Source organism: Rhinoderma darwinii, chromosome 2 (genome assembly GCF_050947455.1).
Source record: "Rhinoderma darwinii isolate aRhiDar2 chromosome 2, aRhiDar2.hap1, whole genome shotgun sequence".
Classification (NCBI taxonomy): Eukaryota; Metazoa; Chordata; class Amphibia; order Anura; family Rhinodermatidae; genus Rhinoderma; species Rhinoderma darwinii.
Window position 1 is genome coordinate 268506572 of NC_134688.1, and position 18223 is coordinate 268524794.

The 18223-nt window shown below is 39.9% G+C and overlaps 1 protein-coding gene across 1 annotated transcript in view; it reads left to right on the forward strand.

The window, feature by feature from the left end:
- Positions 1-18223, forward strand: part of EPHA10 (EPH receptor A10) — a 615889-nt gene that overhangs the window by 468285 nt on the left and 129381 nt on the right. The window contains exon 6 of the mRNA XM_075853250.1: positions 9878-10002. Within this exon, the coding sequence (XP_075709365.1) occupies positions 9878-10002 (125 nt within the window). The remainder of the gene's footprint in view (positions 1-9877; positions 10003-18223) is intronic.

Here is an 18223-nt window from a genome sequence, read left to right on the forward strand (position 1 = left end):
ACAGATCGGACAGCATCTTTAATGTGACAGGTTCCCTTTAATAAAGGTCTGAACATTATACAATCCAATTTGAAGCAAAAGTAACAGAGTTTAAAACTGTACAGTTTATTAACTATAAAAAACCTGCAAACACCCAAAAACTTTCATATTATAACGTTCATCTAGAATACAGTTTGGGTTTGACTTGAACTTGCAAGGTCCCTATAGTTTTTAATACAATATGTACAATTATAGAGTGTCACTGAACTGGATAGCTTACCAATGATGCTACTTGAATTACTCTGCCAAATGATATTTGTCCTATGCTGTGTTTGTGTCCTTACAAAAAATATGAAAAAAAGCAATGAACGGTGAGATTTCTGAGCAGATTTCTCTATTGCTTCTCACGCTAGTACATATCTTGTGTTATTGGATACATTTTCATAGATTGAGTGCAGTGTTTTGAACAGAAAGTTGTCTCTAATGCATCCTTTATGTGACTAGCATGCATAATAGAATAGAGTACATTATATATTTCATACAGGAGTTAAGCACATGGATCTCATTCATACATTATATATGTTAACTAATGAAATGACTTAGTTTGTGCACCTTCTGTACCAGCTATGCTATACCTCTTCAATTTAATACAATGGGGGAGACTCTAACACTGGCACACCAAACAATAATTGCACCAATCTTTACCCCCATTGTAGTGTGCACCAGAATTATAAACAAGGTGTTAATAAATGAGTTGTGCTAGGCGTGATTTTGAAGCTACACCCATTTTTTACACATTTTTTTTTTACCAGTAAATACATTGCTAAATCTAACCCATTGTTCTTATGTATCAATTGTTTACGGGTTTTTTTTATTCCTATTTTGTAACAAATGTTTTTGTTTGCTACATTTTTTATAAAAAAAAAAGAATTTCCTTTTTTTTCCATTTTCTTACGGTTATGACATTAGTGTAAATCTGCCTTTAGTCATACAGTGGTTTAGATGGACTTCTTTTCAGTGTGTGAAGAGTGGGAGAAGAGGGTTGCATTGACAATCCAGCACAATGGGCAGCACTTTGAACACATTTTATAAGTGGTCAGAAACTTATAAATAACTCATGAAAGAATAAAGTAACGTTAAAACCAAGCACACCATTGTTTTTCTTGTGAAATTCTCGATAAGTTTGATGTGTCACATAACCCTCTTTCCATTGAAAAAACTAAAGTTGGATACAAAATGTCCGACTTCAAAATGGCCGCCATGGTCAACACCCAGCTTGAAAAGTTTCCCCCCTCCCATATACTAATGTGCCACAAACAGGAAGTTAATATCACCAACCATTCCCATTTTATTTAGGTGTATCCATATAAATGGCCCACCCTATACATTAAGAATTCATGAATTATAATGAAAGTATTATTTACTATACATTTTATTTAATTCTAAGAGCAAATGACTTCATAACTTTGTGCACCATTTGCCTTAGCTAATTAGTTTAAGGGTATGTTCACACGGAAAACAAAAAACAGCCATAAAGTACGGAGCTGTTTTCAAGGGAAAACAGCCCCTGATGTTCAGCCGTTTTTTATGCATCAAGCGTTTTTTGATGCGTATTTTACGGACGTTTTTGGAGCTGTTTTTCTATTGAGAAAATGAAAAACGTCTCCAAAAACGGCTCAATAAGTTACATGCACTTATTTTTTTACAGGGCAATGCCCCGTGGGAACGAAACACAGTTTTTCCCATTGAAATCAATGAGAGAGAGAGATGAGATTATTTGAATTGATGGTTTTCAAAGCAATATTCCTGTAGCCGTTGGATGCAAACTTCTTTATTAATGCAAAGCAATATAGATATAAAATACATCTTATGGCAATATTTCGTGTGTTGACATGTTTGCATTATAAATGACATTATTTAGTCCTATTTTCCTGTTTTACTTTTTATAAAATTTTAGAACTTACAGCTTTCTCCCTGTCATTTTGCAAGCACCTATTTAGCAGAGCGATTTACATTTAGAGTTATTAAATAACTATTTAATTACTCAACTGACAAAACTTTCTGGAGAGCTTCTTTATGATTTGACAAATATATTCACTTATGAACAGGAAATACATGCCAATGTTTGTGGCATCACGGTCGCTTTCAGACATGTATTTTATAAACACATCATTTGATAAGAGAGTATTTTATTGATTGCAAACCGCAATATACGTCAGTCATAATGTGGCTGATCAAAAATATTTCAGGCACCTGGATTGTAAACACAAATCCTTTTTTAAATATTATGCTTCAATTTCTGTCTCTTAGAAAGATCTGTCCTAGACTTTTTATGTACTATATGTTAGGAATTCCATTAGGATCACTTGTGGTGCCAATGACACAACATGACTTGACAAAAATGAAGTGTCAAATGAAACTGGACGATACTTATATTTCCTAGCAGGTAAACTTAAAGGGGTATTCTGGTTACAACAAGTTATCCACCAATCCGTAGGGTAAGGGGTAACTTGCTGATCGGTGGATGTCCTACAGCTCGATCCCACAACGTTTACAAGAAAGGGGACCCAAAAGTTCCCAAGGTTGTGCCGCTCCATTCATTCTCTATGGGAGCGCTGGAGATAGCCGAGTGCAGTGTTTTTGATCACTTCTAGAACATTTTTTTTTGGAGCTTAGTTGACTAAAAAACAGCGATTTGGGCAGTTTACATTTTTTGTTTTTTACCGCGTTTACTCTTCGTGTTAAATAACGCTATATTGTAATATTTCAGACTTTTACGGATGCAGTATTGCCAATTTTGTTTACATTACCTTAGAGGAAAAATAGGGAAAGGGGTGTTTTTTGAACTTTTAATTTTTTTAATTTTTCTTTGCTACTAAAAACTTTATTTCAATTTTTTTTTACACATTTCATTAATCCCTCTAGGGGACTTGAACCAACGTTGTTAGTTTGCTGGTACAATTCACTGCAATACCAACATATTGCAGTATATTACCATTTTTACAGTCATTTGTTAATCCCTGTCACATGTAGGGCTTATCACAGGCAGAGTGAAGGCAGTCCTGTGGGCCTTCATTAGGCCCCTGAGCTGCCATGACAACCATCGTCACTCCCCAATCTCACTGTGGGGGGGGGGTAATGAGCTGTCGGAGGGGGCCACCCCCTCTTTTCAACGCCGCAGATGCTGCGGTTGCGAACGCAGCATTTGAGGGGTTAAACAGCAAGGAACAGTGGGTTGTAAAACATAGCCAACACCCGCAGCGTATGTAACGAGCTCAGTGCGTGAGCACACTCCATACTTCTCTGCCGCACCAGGAGGTACCGGTGCGTCCTGGTGCGTGAAGGGGTTGAGTCTATATTGTGTCCGTAAGACCCAAACCTTCCATATTTGTACTAAACAGACTTAAAATAACACTAGTTCTGATGTCAGCAGCTTTCCTAAATGAATCCCACTTGTGACGTCACATCATATTACCTGTTTAAAACCCTCTTGTGACATCACAGTTTACCTCACTTTAACATTCTTGTGATGTCACAGAAACTGACAAACATTTACCTGACAAACACACTGGTGATGTCACAGAAGCTAACATGATCGTAATGTAGCTGACATGTCACAGCAACTTGCCTGACTAAAACCCATCTGTGATGTGACCATATTTTACCTGACTTAAATAAGTGTGATGTCCCAGCAGAGACCTGATGAAAACCCAGTTGTGAGGTCCTAGCAGCTTACCTGAGTGAAACTCACTTGGGATGTCACAATAGCTTAATGCCCACTTATGGTGGCACAATAGCTTAGCTGACGGAAACAGTTGTGATGTGTCAGAAGTCTCTTGACGTATATTGTCTCTTGTTACAGCAGCTGAAACACTCTTGTGATATCACAGTAGCTTACTCAGGATTGGACACAAATAATAGAGGACCTATGTGCAAGAACGGTATACGGGCTCTTTATATTCCAATTGCTAATTTGAAAAAAGCTAGCCATAGACCAACCCATTCATGGGTCTCCAGAAAATGTCACATCGATGTACCAATCCATCAGTAATTGTGAGAAATGGAATATAGCCCCTTACATGTGACCTTATATATAGTAGGAAATCTATTATTTTTCTTATCAGCCTTTTCCATTATTCATACCATTGTAAAGAAAAACAGAATCCCTAGTTGATATGTTGGCTTTTCTACTTTCCATGCTTTCTTTCCTGTTTTTTTCATGCTTTAAGACATCATGCACATGGCAGTATTAAGACTCTTTACAAAACAGTGACATGTCACAGCAAAGCATTGTACAGTGCCATTATAGGGTACCCATAGAAATGTATGGGGCTTTTACTGTACCTTTGCATGACTACGAATTCCTACAAATTCCTACATACAAATATGACAGAAAAGAAAATGTAGCATGCCGTATGTACAAACCATTACTCACTCCTGGGGGAGAATAGCGCTGTATATACAGCACCTGATGGAACATTATACGTAGACAAAAAGAGTTCCTGCAGTGCTATATTACAGTGTGTACGGGACTCCTTGTGCATGAGGCATTAAAGGGGTTGTCTCACAAAAATAACCTTTGTCCATATACCCTATTAGGGCATATTGATGTAATGGAGTGGGTCCCTGCTTGGGATCCCCCTCTGAGTCAACAAACAGCCGCCCATGTATTACATGGTTAGCCATTCGTTTGAATGTATAGCCGAATGCAAGTTTTTGTAACAGATGCAGGATTTATTGGTTTAAGTGAAATTATTAAAATGTGTTTTTTGTTTTAATATATTAAAGAGGCTCTGTCACCAGATTTTGCAACCCCTATCTGCTATTGCAGCAGATAGGCGCTGCAATGTAGATTACAGTAACGTTTTTATTTTTAAAAAACGAGCATTTTTGGCCAAGTTATGACCATTTTCGTATTTATGCAAATGAGGCTTGCAAAAGTACAACTGGGCGTGTTGAAAAGTAAAAGTACAACTGGGCGTGTATTATGTGCGTACATCGGGGCGTGTTTAATACTTTTACTAGCTGGGCGTTGTGTATAGAAGTGTCATCCACTTCTCTTCACAACGCCCAGCTTCTGGAAGTGCAGATCTGTGACGTCACTCACAGGTCCTGGATCGTGTCGGCACCAGAGGCTACAGTTGATTCTGCAGCAGCATCAGCATTTGCAGGTAAGTAGCTACATCGACTTACCTGCAAACGCCGATGCTGCTGCAGAATCATCTGTAGCCTCTGGTGCCGACACGATGCAGGACCTGTGAGTGACGTCACAGTGCTGCACTGCCAGAAGCTGGGCGTTGTGAAGAGAAGTGGATGACACTTCTATACACAACGCCCAGCTAGTAATAGTAGTAAACACGCCCCGATGTACGCACATAATACACGCCCAGTTGTACTTTTACTTTTCAACACGCCCAGTTGTACTTTTGCAAGCCTCATTTGCATAAATACGAAAATGGTCATAACTTGGCCAAAAATGCTCGTTTTTTAAAAATAAAAACGTTACTGTCATCTACATTGCAGCGCCTATCTGCTGCAATAGCAGATAGGGGCTGCAAAATCTGGTGACAGAGCCTCTTTAACTATCTTTTTCTGAGTATATATATATATATATATATATATATATATATATATATATATATATATATATATATATATATATATATATATATACATATATATATTACAATTCCATTGAAAACAAACTGAAATAATTTAGAGGGGGAAAATAAAAATAACTAAACTACAATTATGTGGTTGCATAAGTGTGAACGCCCTCTTATAATTGGGGATGTGGTTGTGTTCAGAATTAGCCAATCACATTTAAACTCATGTTAAATAGTAGTCAGTACACAGCTGCCATTATTTAAAGTAATTCTGTGTAACCCCGTATAAAGTTCAGCTGTTTTATTAGGATCTTCCGGACATTTTATTTGTTGCATGTGACAGCAAAAGCCATGGTCTGTAAAGAACTTACAACCCATCAAAGGGATCTGATTGTTGAAAGGCATCAGTCAGGAAAAGGGTACCAAAGAATAACATATACCATGGAACACAGTGAAGACTGTCATCAAGAAGTGGATTACATTTGGCACAACAGTGAAATTACCAAGAACTGAACGTCCCTCAAAACTTAATGAAAAGACAAGACGAAAATTGGTCCGGGAGGCTACCATGAGGCCTACAGCAGCATTAAAGTAGCTGCAGGACTTTCTGTCAGGTACTGGTTGTGTAGTGCATGTGACAACAATCTCCCGTATTCTTCATATGTCAGGGCTGTGGGGTAGGGTGGCAAGACGGAAACCATTTCTAACAAAGAAAAACATCCATGCCTGGCTATATTTTACAAAGGCCTACATCAAGTCCGTCAAAAGCATGTGGGAAAACATGTTATGGTCCGATGAGACGAAGGTTGAACTTTTTTGCCATAATTCCAAAAGGTATGTTTGGCGCAAAGCCAACACTGCACATCACCAAAAGAACACTATGCCCACCGTGAAGCATGGTGGAGGCAGCATTATGCTTTGGGGCTGTTTTTTCTGCAGCTGGAACTGGGGTTTTACTCAAGGTGGAGGGAATTATGAACAGTTCCAAATAGCAGGCAATATTGGCACAAAACCTGCAGGCCTCTGCTAAAAAGCTGAAGATGAAGAGGAATTTCACCTTTCAGCAGGACAATGACCCAATGCATGCCTCCAAATCAACAAAAGAATGGCTTCACCAGAAGAAGATCAAAGTTTTGGAATGGCCCAGCCAGAGCCCAGACTTAAATCCCATTGAAAATCTGTGGGGTGACCTGAAGAGGACTGTACACAGGAGATGCCCTCGCAATCTGACAGTTTTGGAGCGCTTTTGCAAGGAAGAGTGGGCAACAATTGCCAAGTCAAGATGTGCCATGCTGATAGACTTCTACCCAAAAAGACTGAATGCTGTCATAAAGTCAAAGGGTAGTGCAACAAAGTATTAGTTTAAGGGGGTGCATATTTATGCAACCATGTTATTTTTGTTCTTTATTTTTATTCTTTTACCTTAAGTAATTTTGGTTTGTTTTTCAATGCAATTGTACAGATTATAGGTGATATTAAAGGTGGAAAAAAGTTCTGAAATATTCATTTTGGACTGAATTTGTAACATGACAAAAGCCTGTCATTTTAACAAGGGTGTGTAGACTTTTTATATCCACTGCAGTGGCGTAGCTATAGGGGTCGCAGCGGTCGCAATCGCGACCAGGCCCAGAAGCCAGGGGGGCCCGCAGCCCCCCGCACCACATCAATGAAACGTTACTATAGTAACTGGGGCCTATGTAATAAACTACACGGGCCCCTGTTACTATAGTAACTGACAGTACTTACCCTCCTCTTCCTGGAGCGCATCAAAGGTTCTGAAGTCACAGCGCTGTGCGCAGCGCATAACGTCACGATGCTATGCACTGCGCACAGCATCCCGACACTTGATGGAGTGAGGACCTGCGGACGAAGAGGAGGTAAGTTTCATTTTAGTCTCTTGCTGATAGGTTGGGGTCAGACACCCGGGACCCCCGCCAATCAGCTGTTTTGAAGGGGTTGCAGCCGCTCGTACGAGTGCTACTTCCCCTTCATTCAGGTCACTTTCTCACACTGAATCGCCAACACAGACGTGTCAGCGATTCACAGTGTGAGCAAGTGAGGGAAATGAAGGGAAAGCAGCACTCGTACGAGCGGCAGGTTAAGCGGAGGTTTTAGTTTGCCTTTCTGTTGAGGGGTTAACCCGACGGAACCCTTCAACGGAAGGGCAGCGGTGATGTGTACAGGCCCTTACTAATGTTTTTTTTTCGTGTTTTTTTTTACAGGTTTGGTTGTTGGACTACGTCGGATTCGAGGACTACTTCGATGACGGCTTTTTTATTCTCAATAAAATGGTTAATGAGGGTTGTGGGGGTTTTTTCTATGTCTTTGTATTTTTTTTTAACTTTATCGCTGCCAACTTACTAATGGCCGCTGACAGATTGACAGCGTCCATTACTAAGGCAGGGCTTAGTGTTAGCCGGTGAAAAGGCTAACACTAACCCCCATTATTACCCTGGTACCCACCGCCACAAGGGGTGCCAGGAAGAGCCGGGTACGATCCAGTACCCGACCAGCTGTAGTGATGGTCGGTCACTGGGGTGACCGCAGGCTGGTATTATTAGGCTGGGAAAGGCCAAAAACAATGGCCCTTCCCACCCTGGTAATACTAGGCTGTGTTGTATCTGGTTGGTTATGAAAAATGGGGGGGATTTTTTTTAATATATAATTCGACAGCACAATGTGGGGTTCCCCCATTTTTATAACCAGCCAGATACAACATAGCAGCAGCAGCAGCAGCCTAGCATTACCAAGGTGGGAAGGGTCAAAGTTTTTGGCCTTTCCCAGCCTTATAATACCAGACTGCGGCCGCCGCAGTGCCCCTCTGTCACTACAGATGGTCGGGTACTAGATCATACCCGGCTCTTCCTGGTGGCGCTGGGTACCAGGGTAATAATGGGGATTAGTGTTAACCTCTTCATGTCTAACATTAAGTCCCCCCTTAGTAATGGGCATTATAAATCAGCCAGCGACAATTACTAGGGTGGTAGTTATAAAGTTTAAACAAATACAAAGACATAGATAAAATATTTTATTGAAATAAAAATTCCAAACAACCCTCGTTATCCATTTTATTGGGAATTAAAAAAAACACAGTTATCGAAGTAGTCCTCGAATCTGAAGTAGTCCAACAACTGAACTTGTAAAAAAACAAACACACAAAAATAATTAGTATCACGTAAAAAAGGAAAATAATTATTATTCTTACCCTTCCTGGGTCCAGCGCTGGAGCTGCAATGTCAGCGAGCTGGGCCCTATAGCTAATCCAATCATGTGTGATACTGTCTGCTGAGCCGCTGTATCTAATCCTATCATGTGTGATACTGTCTACTGGGCCCTATATCTAATCCTATCATGTGTGATACTGTCTGCTGGGCCCTATATCTAATCCAATTATGTGTGATACTGTCTCCTGAGCCATTGTATTTAATCCTATAATGTGTGCTACTGTCTGCTAAACCAATGTATCTAATCTTATCCATAGCTTTAGGGTCGTAGTGCTATAGATATGCTGTCTCATATGTATATATATATATATATATATATATATATATATATATATATATATATATATATATATTTGCACATATTCATGCACACACATTTTTTTTGGGGGGGGGCACATATGTATTGGGAATATTCCCCCTGATGTTTTCAGTCCTTAGTGACGTCCCTGGCTGCTAGTTCTGCATTGTTGGATCACTTAGGAGACCCAGCGATGCAGCTGAAAGCTGCGGGTCATCGGCCCTGAGAAGTTTGGGGGGGCCAAGAAGAACCTTTGCATCGGGGCCCATGAGCCTTTAGCTACGCCCCTGATCCACTGTATATATCTATATCTACGATGCATGTACAGTTAGTATTAAAAATTATAAAATATTGCAACAAAAATAATAATAATAATAAGAAGAAGAAGAAGAAGAGAATTTAAGACTTTGTTCAGATTATTATCATGACGTCCTTTCTTAACATAGTCATGACAGAAGAATTATTTAGACATTTTTTTGCGGAAGAAAAAGAGCTACAAATGCTGTTTTTGCCATCATAGAGCAATGGAAACCCATCAAAACTAAGACCAGCATTGACATGAACAAAGCCTAAGTATAACATTGCGTTAATCTATACAGTACATGCTATAGCTTAAATCTAGGAAAATCTAGGAATAAATAGGGAAACATTCTTACAGTGATTATTTTATTTAGATGTAAATTATAAAAATCAGCTCTTTAGTTAGATGGAAAAGATAATTATTGTTCTCTTGCAACACAAGGTTAATTTTGTGCTTTTTGTCTTTTTAGCGCTATCTTTGATCACTGACATTCGGGCCGACAAAATAGACCAGAAAAGCATCACGTTATCATGGCAGGAACCGACTTTTCCATTTATCAACAATACAGAGTATGAAATCAAGTACTATGAAAAGGTATTTTGTGACTTGTGGCGTATTTGGTTTCTACCAAAATTTGTTGTTAACTGTTGACCTGAAAAGACAACCTAAAAGCAAACCTTAACAAAAGGCACTTTTACCATAGACTTACCTACCTATAGGTATCTAGAATTGTTATAGTAATTCAACATTCTTCTATATTTTAAGACGTTGCCTTATCTTTAATATTTTTTTCCTTTGATGGGTAATTGAAGTAGGATATTATATTTTCATGCAATTAATAAGCAAACCATAACCAGCACATATAATTCCCCACTGTTATCAAAGTTTGATTTGTTGCATATGAAAAAAAGCTTTTCAAACAGTTGTTGTGTAAAGGTTCACTACATCTGAATCTGAAGCCATACAGGATAAAGACTAAGTGAAGAACGTATAAAACACTATGAAAAAAAGTATTTATTACAAGGGTATATTCATAGCTCAAGACATGGTACTCTATGACTTACCAGTCATTCAGCTATGCCAGGAAGGGTCATTCTCAGGAAGTTATTCAAGAATCAACTGACTGAATAGGTTCCAGATAAAACACTGTGCAGAATAGGCTCATCTGCATCTTCATTCTTATGCATGTTTTGGTGATCAGAAGGTCAGCTAAAAGACATAATTGCTCTTCTGTTAAAGGCACATTTTTACAAGTATGTCTTCCTTAAAAAATAAGTCTTGTTTTGTTGTGTTAAACCATCAAGGCAAGTCATAAACTGGAAGGGTATTCCGTTACGTACAAGTTATCACCTAATAAATCGGTGGGGGTCCGAGCGCTGGAATCCCTCCAGATCAGTGATTCGTGTCGGTTCCAGTTGTCAGACCCCACTGATCTGTTAGTTATCACCTACAGTATCCAGGGTATATGTAGTAACCGGAAAACCCCTTTAAAAGCCAAGAATGAGATAAACGCAATGCATATGTTTTCATAGTCAACTCCTGAATATTAGGTATAGTTAGTTGTTCCACCTTCTCTATCTTTATAATACCCAGAATAAGAGAATGATATTCTCTGTGGCACCCTGTGTAGATTTCGGGTGGAGAAAATAAGGTTCCCACTCCATTAATATTTCATTAATAAACTTGAACCCTCCGTAGTTCATTATGCATACAATAAATTATTATTGAGAAAGTGGCAAAATTGGGTGTAACGTTTCGACCTACAAATAAGGCCTTTCTCAAACTTGATTGCCGCTAGAATTGATAAGGTAGTTTTACCATTGATGGGCACCTACCAGTGGTAAAACTACCTTATAGATTGTGCCATACTTTAAGCAGCAAATACTTAATTCCAGCGACAATAGTGTTTGAAAAAACCCTTATTTGTAGGCTAAAACGTAACACACACATTTTCAGATAAAAGAATGTCAGCAATAGTTCTGTTTCATGCAGTATGAAGTCATAGGGAGTGTCCCATCTGGATGTTTTTGGGACATTTAGACATCTTCTTAGGTTGTGCTGACTTTGACTCCATTCTATTTGCAAGAGTCAGGAATGGTGTCACTAGAGAGAGTATCTCCAGGCCTGGATGACTATATCACATGGTTGCCTTTGTACTAGATTGTGCACTCGGTAATACCAAGTTTCTTCTGCAGCATAGCAGGTATAGTATGATGGTGGTAACTGGGCTCTCACTCACTATTGCAGACAATTTAAATACATAAACATATGAAATACGTGGTCCAGGCCAAAAAAAATGTGTAGACATACTGGACATGTGTGTGATATTTTGTGCAAATTAAAGGGGTTTTCCAGTCAGTAAAAATTAACGGCCTATCCTCAGGATAGGCTATCAATTGCTGATCGCTCAGGGTCTGAATGTCGGGACTCCCGCAGATCAGCTGTTTTGAAGGGGCCGCAGCGCTCTTCCCTTCTAATTTTGGTCACTGCTCGTGCTGTGAATCACTGACACAGCAGTAGCTGTGGTTCACAGTATTATAGCCTTCTCCTATTCACTTCAATGGGTGAAGGTTGCAATACTGTGAATTGCCGCTACTGGTGTGTCGGCGATACACAATATGAACAGTGAACGGAATAAAGGGAAAGCAGCACACATACGAGCACTGCGGCCCCTTCAAAACAGCTGATCGTCGAGGGTCGCGGCAGTCGTAGCCCAAGTGGTCAGCTATTGATGGCATATCCTGAGGATAGACCATCAATTTTTAGGGGCTGGAGACTCCATTAATGTGCTTATAGAATAATGTAAATTTAAGTGGGATTAACAAGGAATTACTTTTATGGCATGTCCGCTGAATATGTAATAAAAATGTTTGGGTCATATTGCTAGGACCCCAGCTAATCCAGAGAACAAATGTGCCAGATTCTTATCTGTACTATTTTTTGGTTTACACTTCAACAGAGAGTGTCCATATATGTGCAGCTATTTTTCTGCAAAGAGCAATGACTAGGTATTCTTGTACTCAGGATTGTGGAGGTCCAAAGACTGGAACCACCACTTTGCAACTGTTATGGCATATTCAGTAGATAAACTAGAAAAGTATGTTATATATGATTTAACATTGAGTCAAACTGTTCTTAAAGAGACTCTGTCACCACATTATAAGTTCCCTATCTCCTACATAATGTGATCGGAGCTGTAATGTAGATAACAGCAGTGTTTTTTTATTTAGAAAAATGATTCATTTTGACTAAGTTATGACCTATTTTAGATTTATGTTAATGACTTTCTTAATAACTGGGCGTGTTTTTACCTTTTGAACAAGTGGGCGTTGTAAAGAGAAGTGTATGGCGCTGACCAATCCGTGTCATAGACTTCTCTCCATCCATGTACTCAGCGCAGCGTGATCTTGCGAGATCATGATGTGCTGTCACATACACCCACATTAACTTTACTGAAGTGTCTTGAGATTGAATAGACATCACCTCCAGCCAGGACGCAATGTCTAATCACAATCCTGACACTTCGGCAACGTTTGTGTTGGACTAAATTACAGCATGTGTAATGTCGCAAGATCACGCTGTGGGTGACAGCACAGCGTTATCTCGATGTGCTGTGTGAGTAAGTCACACACAAATGTTACCGAAGTGTCGGGATTGTGAATAGACATCGCGTCTATTCACTCTCAAGACACTTCAGTAAAGTTAATGTGGGAGTAAGTGACAGCACATCATGATCTCGCAAGACCACTATGCGCTGAGTACATGAATGGAGAGATGTCTATGATGCTAATTGGTCAGCGTCAAACACTTCTCTTTACAACGCCCACTTGTTCAAAAGGTAAAACACGCCCAGTTGTCTATTAAGAAAGTCATTAGCATAAATCTAAAATAGGTCATAACTTGGTCAACATTTATTGTTTTTCTAAATAAAAAACACTGCTGTAATGTACATTACAGCGCCAATCACATTATGTAGGAGATAGGGAACTTGTAATGTGGTGAAAGAGCCTCTTTCAATGGGACTTACTACACAGTAATATCCTTCTTAAAAAGATTGCCCAATTGTAATCAACCAATAGGGATCAGGAGTTTTTACTAGCACCGAGTTTAATCCTTTACAATTCCTGGGAAGTGGAAAGACATTTCATAAACATGTCTAACAGTGAAATTTGGATTCCTATCAACACAACATGATTACATTAAGACAGAAACATGGGCCTCGGAAAATGAATAAGTCCTTTAGTTATGCAGAACAATAAACTAATTAGCTGTGACAAGCTGCAGCTAAATCAATACTGAACCTTTCCTATTATGTATAATTGTATTTCCAAGGCATAACTGCATATCCAATTTGAGTTGAACAAATCAAATATCGTAACTAAAGGTCTAATCATGGAGGATCATTTAGAAAATGAGATGGCCTTAATTTGAAAAAGAAAATTGCGCTGCCAACCTTTCAATGGATCGTGCATGTAGATGACAAATATTCTTAGTGACACTCAGAAATAGAAGTCAGCAGAAAAAACGTAACCTCAAACTGTGTCAGGTTATGTACATGAGGTATTACCCATATATATATATATATATATATATATATATATATATATATAGATACTATATATATAGATACACCTCATATATTGAGATATACAGTAGTATGAAGAGTGATCACATCACATGGGTCATACAACTTTCTAATCTAGCAGTAAAAGGGGTTTTCTGGCTTTATATAAATATAGCTTAATCAATGTATAAATTAAAAGTCCTTCACATTTCTAATATACTTTGTGTTCAATTCATCACCATTTGGAAGATTTTAGTTTGCTGTCAGTGAATGAAATTATTCTTGTTTACATTCACAGGCTGCAGACCTGTAAATAGCTAGTCCTACTCTCTACCCTATATCCATCTTGGTAATGTTCTGTGAGCTACAGCAAGGACATCAGTATCAGCTGCACAAATTTCTCCGTAGTTTGCTACAATGTGTCAGTCTGGAGTCCAGGCTGTTAAAAGTGTTTTCCAGGACTAACTATCTAATGGCTATATACCTAAATCTGACAATCAAACACACTTTGTAATTTACTTATTGTATATTTACGGTCACATGACGCCAACCCCCTGTGAAATTGACACTTCCGGTGACGTCTCATCCATTCCTTGCAGAAGTCTTCTTCCGGCCTCAGGAATGTGTGGCACATCATGAGTAAATGGCTTTTAGACCTCATAGAGCAGGGATCTCAAGCACGCGGCCCGCGGGCCACATGCGGCACCTGGGGCTGTCATCTGCGGCCCGCGGGACACAGAGCCGCTAGTATCGGCTCTGCTCAGAGACTCTGGAATTCCCTGACATCGCTGTCCACATATGAACAGCGATGTCTGGGGCTTCCCCAGAGCCGGAGTCCCGGGCAGAGCGCTAGTACAGGCTCTGCTCCGGGACTCTGTGGAATTCCCTGACATCGCTGCCCATATATGGACAGTGTGTCAGGGTCTTCCCCAGAGCGGAGTCCCGGGCAGAGCGCTATTATCGGCTCTGCTCCGGGACTCTGGGGAAGCCTCTGACATCGCTGTCCATACATCGACAATGATGTCAGGGGCTTCCCCAGAGCAGGAGTCCCAGTGATGTCAGGAGCACAGCTGGAGTCCCGGGAAGAGCCTATTAGCGCTCTGCCTGGGACTCCAGCTCTGGGCAAGCCCCTGACATCACTGGGGCAGCCTTTAAAGAGGGCACTGGGGCAGCCTCTACAGAGGGCACTGGGGCAGCCTCTACAGAGGGCACTTTGGCAGCCTCTACAGAGGGCACTGTGGCAGCCTCTACAGAGGGCACTGTGGCAGCCTCTACAGAGGGCACTGTGGCAGCCTCTACAGAGGGCACTGTGGCAGCCTCTACAGAGGGCACTGTGACAGCCTCTACAGAGGGCACTGTGGCGTTATCTACAAGTGGGTGTGTGACAGTATCTGAAGAGGACACTGGCATTATCTAGGGGTGTGTTGCATTATCCACAGAGGGCACTGCGGCAGCATCCACAGAGGGCACTGCGGCAGCATCCACAGAGGGCACTGCGGCACTATCTAAAAAGGGGCTGCCCAATTTTGACATGTGTGTCTGTCAAACGCTGCTAACTGAGCCGCCGGACTGAATTTAGCGACACTTAAACTGGAAAGCTGGATTGTTGAAATAAGCACGTGGAGAAATATCTCAAATTTTAAACCTAGCGCTATTATTATAGTAATGTAGTATTATTATTCTAGTAATATAGTGTTATAGTAGTTCAAATAACTAATTGATTAACAATCAATTTGTATTGTATCAAATTTGAAAGTAATGCGGCCCGTCAACATCCCATTTTTTCTATATGCGGCCCACTTACCCGGCCGAGTTTTAGACCCCTGTCATAGAGCATGCACATTTCAATGCAACTTTCTGCTCCACAAACCCTGATGTATCTACTGTGCATGCGCCACCAGTATACGACTGGAAATTATGCCTGTAATCAAACACTGGGAGCGGTCTTGGAATCCAGTGATTGTTAGAAAAATAATTTAAAAAAAACTGGTAAAAAGGGGGATTACTTGGAACACTTGTATTGCAGTCAGATCTTTTAAAAATGTGTGCAGTATATTTGGAAAATCCCTTTAAAGAGGCTCTGTCACCAGATTTTGCAACCCCTATCTGCTATTGCAGCAGATAGGCGCTGCAATGTAGATTACAGTAACGTTTTTATTTTTAAAAAACGAGCATTTTTGGCCAAGTTATGACCATTTTTGTAGTTATGCAAATGAGGCTTGCAAAAGTCCAAGTGGGTGTGTTTAAAAGTAAAAGTCCAAGTGGGCGTGTATTAGGTGCGTACATCGGGGCGTTTTTAATACTTTTACTAGCTGGGCGCTCTGATGAGAAGTATCATCCACTTCTCTTCAGAATGCCCAGCTTCTGGCAGTGCAGACACAGCGTGTTCTCGAGAGATCACGCTGTGACGTCACTCACAGGTCCTGCATCGTGTCAGACGAGCGAGGACACCGGCACCAGAGGCTACAGTTGATTCTGCAGCAGCATCAGCGTTTGCAGGTAAGTAGCTACATCGACTTACCTGCTAACGCCGATGCTGCTGCAGAATCAACTGAAGCCTCTGGTGCCGGTGTCCTCGCTCGTCTGACACGATGCAGGACCTGTGAGTGACGTCACAGCGTGATCTCTCGAGAACACGCTGTAAGTTCTCGGTAAGTACGAAATTTTTCTTTTTTTTTAACAGGTTTCTCGATATTGTGTTTGCCATTCACTGTCGAGGGTGCTGAAAGAGTTACTGCCGATCAGTTAGCTCTTTCAGCACCTTGGACAGTGACGGGCGTCGACTAGCCTCATCATACACGGATGACACACGCAGCTGTCAAGTGTTTTTTGCGCGCGCAAAACGCCGCGTTGTTTGCGCGCGCAAAAACGCAACGTTCGTCTGAATCTGCCCTTATGTAGGAGTACTGCAACACTGTTATGGGGAACATACACTGTTATAGGCTTCACTGTTTTTAAAACATTTTGGACTAACATTTTGTGTCATTGTTTTGGGGAAACTCTTTCATCGTCACAATTATGGTAAAATATGGTGTCACTGTTATGGGGGAACACTGTTGGCATTATTGATGTGGAGGAGTACTGTAACAATCACTGTTATGGGGGAACATCTTTTGGAGCACAAATGCTGTTATATACAGTGTAAGTGTATTTACTCATATATTCACACACACACACACACACACACACACACACACACGGATATGAGATAGACAGATAGATAGATAGATAGATAGATAGATAGATAGATAGATAGATAGATAGATAGATAGATAGATAGATAGATAGATAGATAGATAGATAGATAGATAGATAGATAGATATGAGATAGATAGATAGATAGATAGATAGATAGATAGATAGATAGATAGATAGATAGATAGATAGATAGATAGATAGATAGATAGATAGATAGATAGATATGAGATAGATAGATAGATAGATAGATAGATAGATAGATAGATAGATAGATAGATAGATAGATAGATAGATAGATATGAGATAGATAGATAGATAGATAGATAGATAGATAGATAGATAGATAGATAGATAGATAGATAGATAGATAGATAGATAGATAGATAGATAGATAGATATGAGATAGATAGATAGATAGATAGATAGATAGATAGATAGATAGATAGATAGATAGATAGATAGATAGATATGAGATAGATAGATAGATAGATAGATAGATAGATAGATAGATAGATAGATAGATAGATAGATAGATAGATAGATAGATAGATAGATGTGAGATAGATAGAGGGTCAGAATATACTTTAAATCCACAAGTGTCAGAGCAGCTCATCAGATGAAAAAAAATGAGAACATTTTAGAACAACAGGAAGGGAAAAGCCTCCTTTATATCTATAGTGTCACCAATACAAACCCTAAACTGGAATAAGATTCCTGTATCCTAATAGACCGTAAATATTCCTGTCTAACCCAACACGTTTCCCCCATGTTCCAACTATGAATTCATCAAGGGACATAGCAGGTGGGATAGATGACCAAACTGGTGGGATCAGTAGAAGAATGCTCATCAAAGCTGCGTGTAGCGGCGCAGGGGTTGATCATTAAGCTCTTTATGAGTATTCAACTGTGTGTTGTAAGAAATAGTGTCAGTGCTGCCAATATGTACTAACCAGATTAAGCTTTTTTTTTCCCAAATCAGGACTTACAATGAAACAATTCAGTTAAACCTTAATGACCAGCCTATTTTAAACCTTAATGATCAAGCTATTTTTT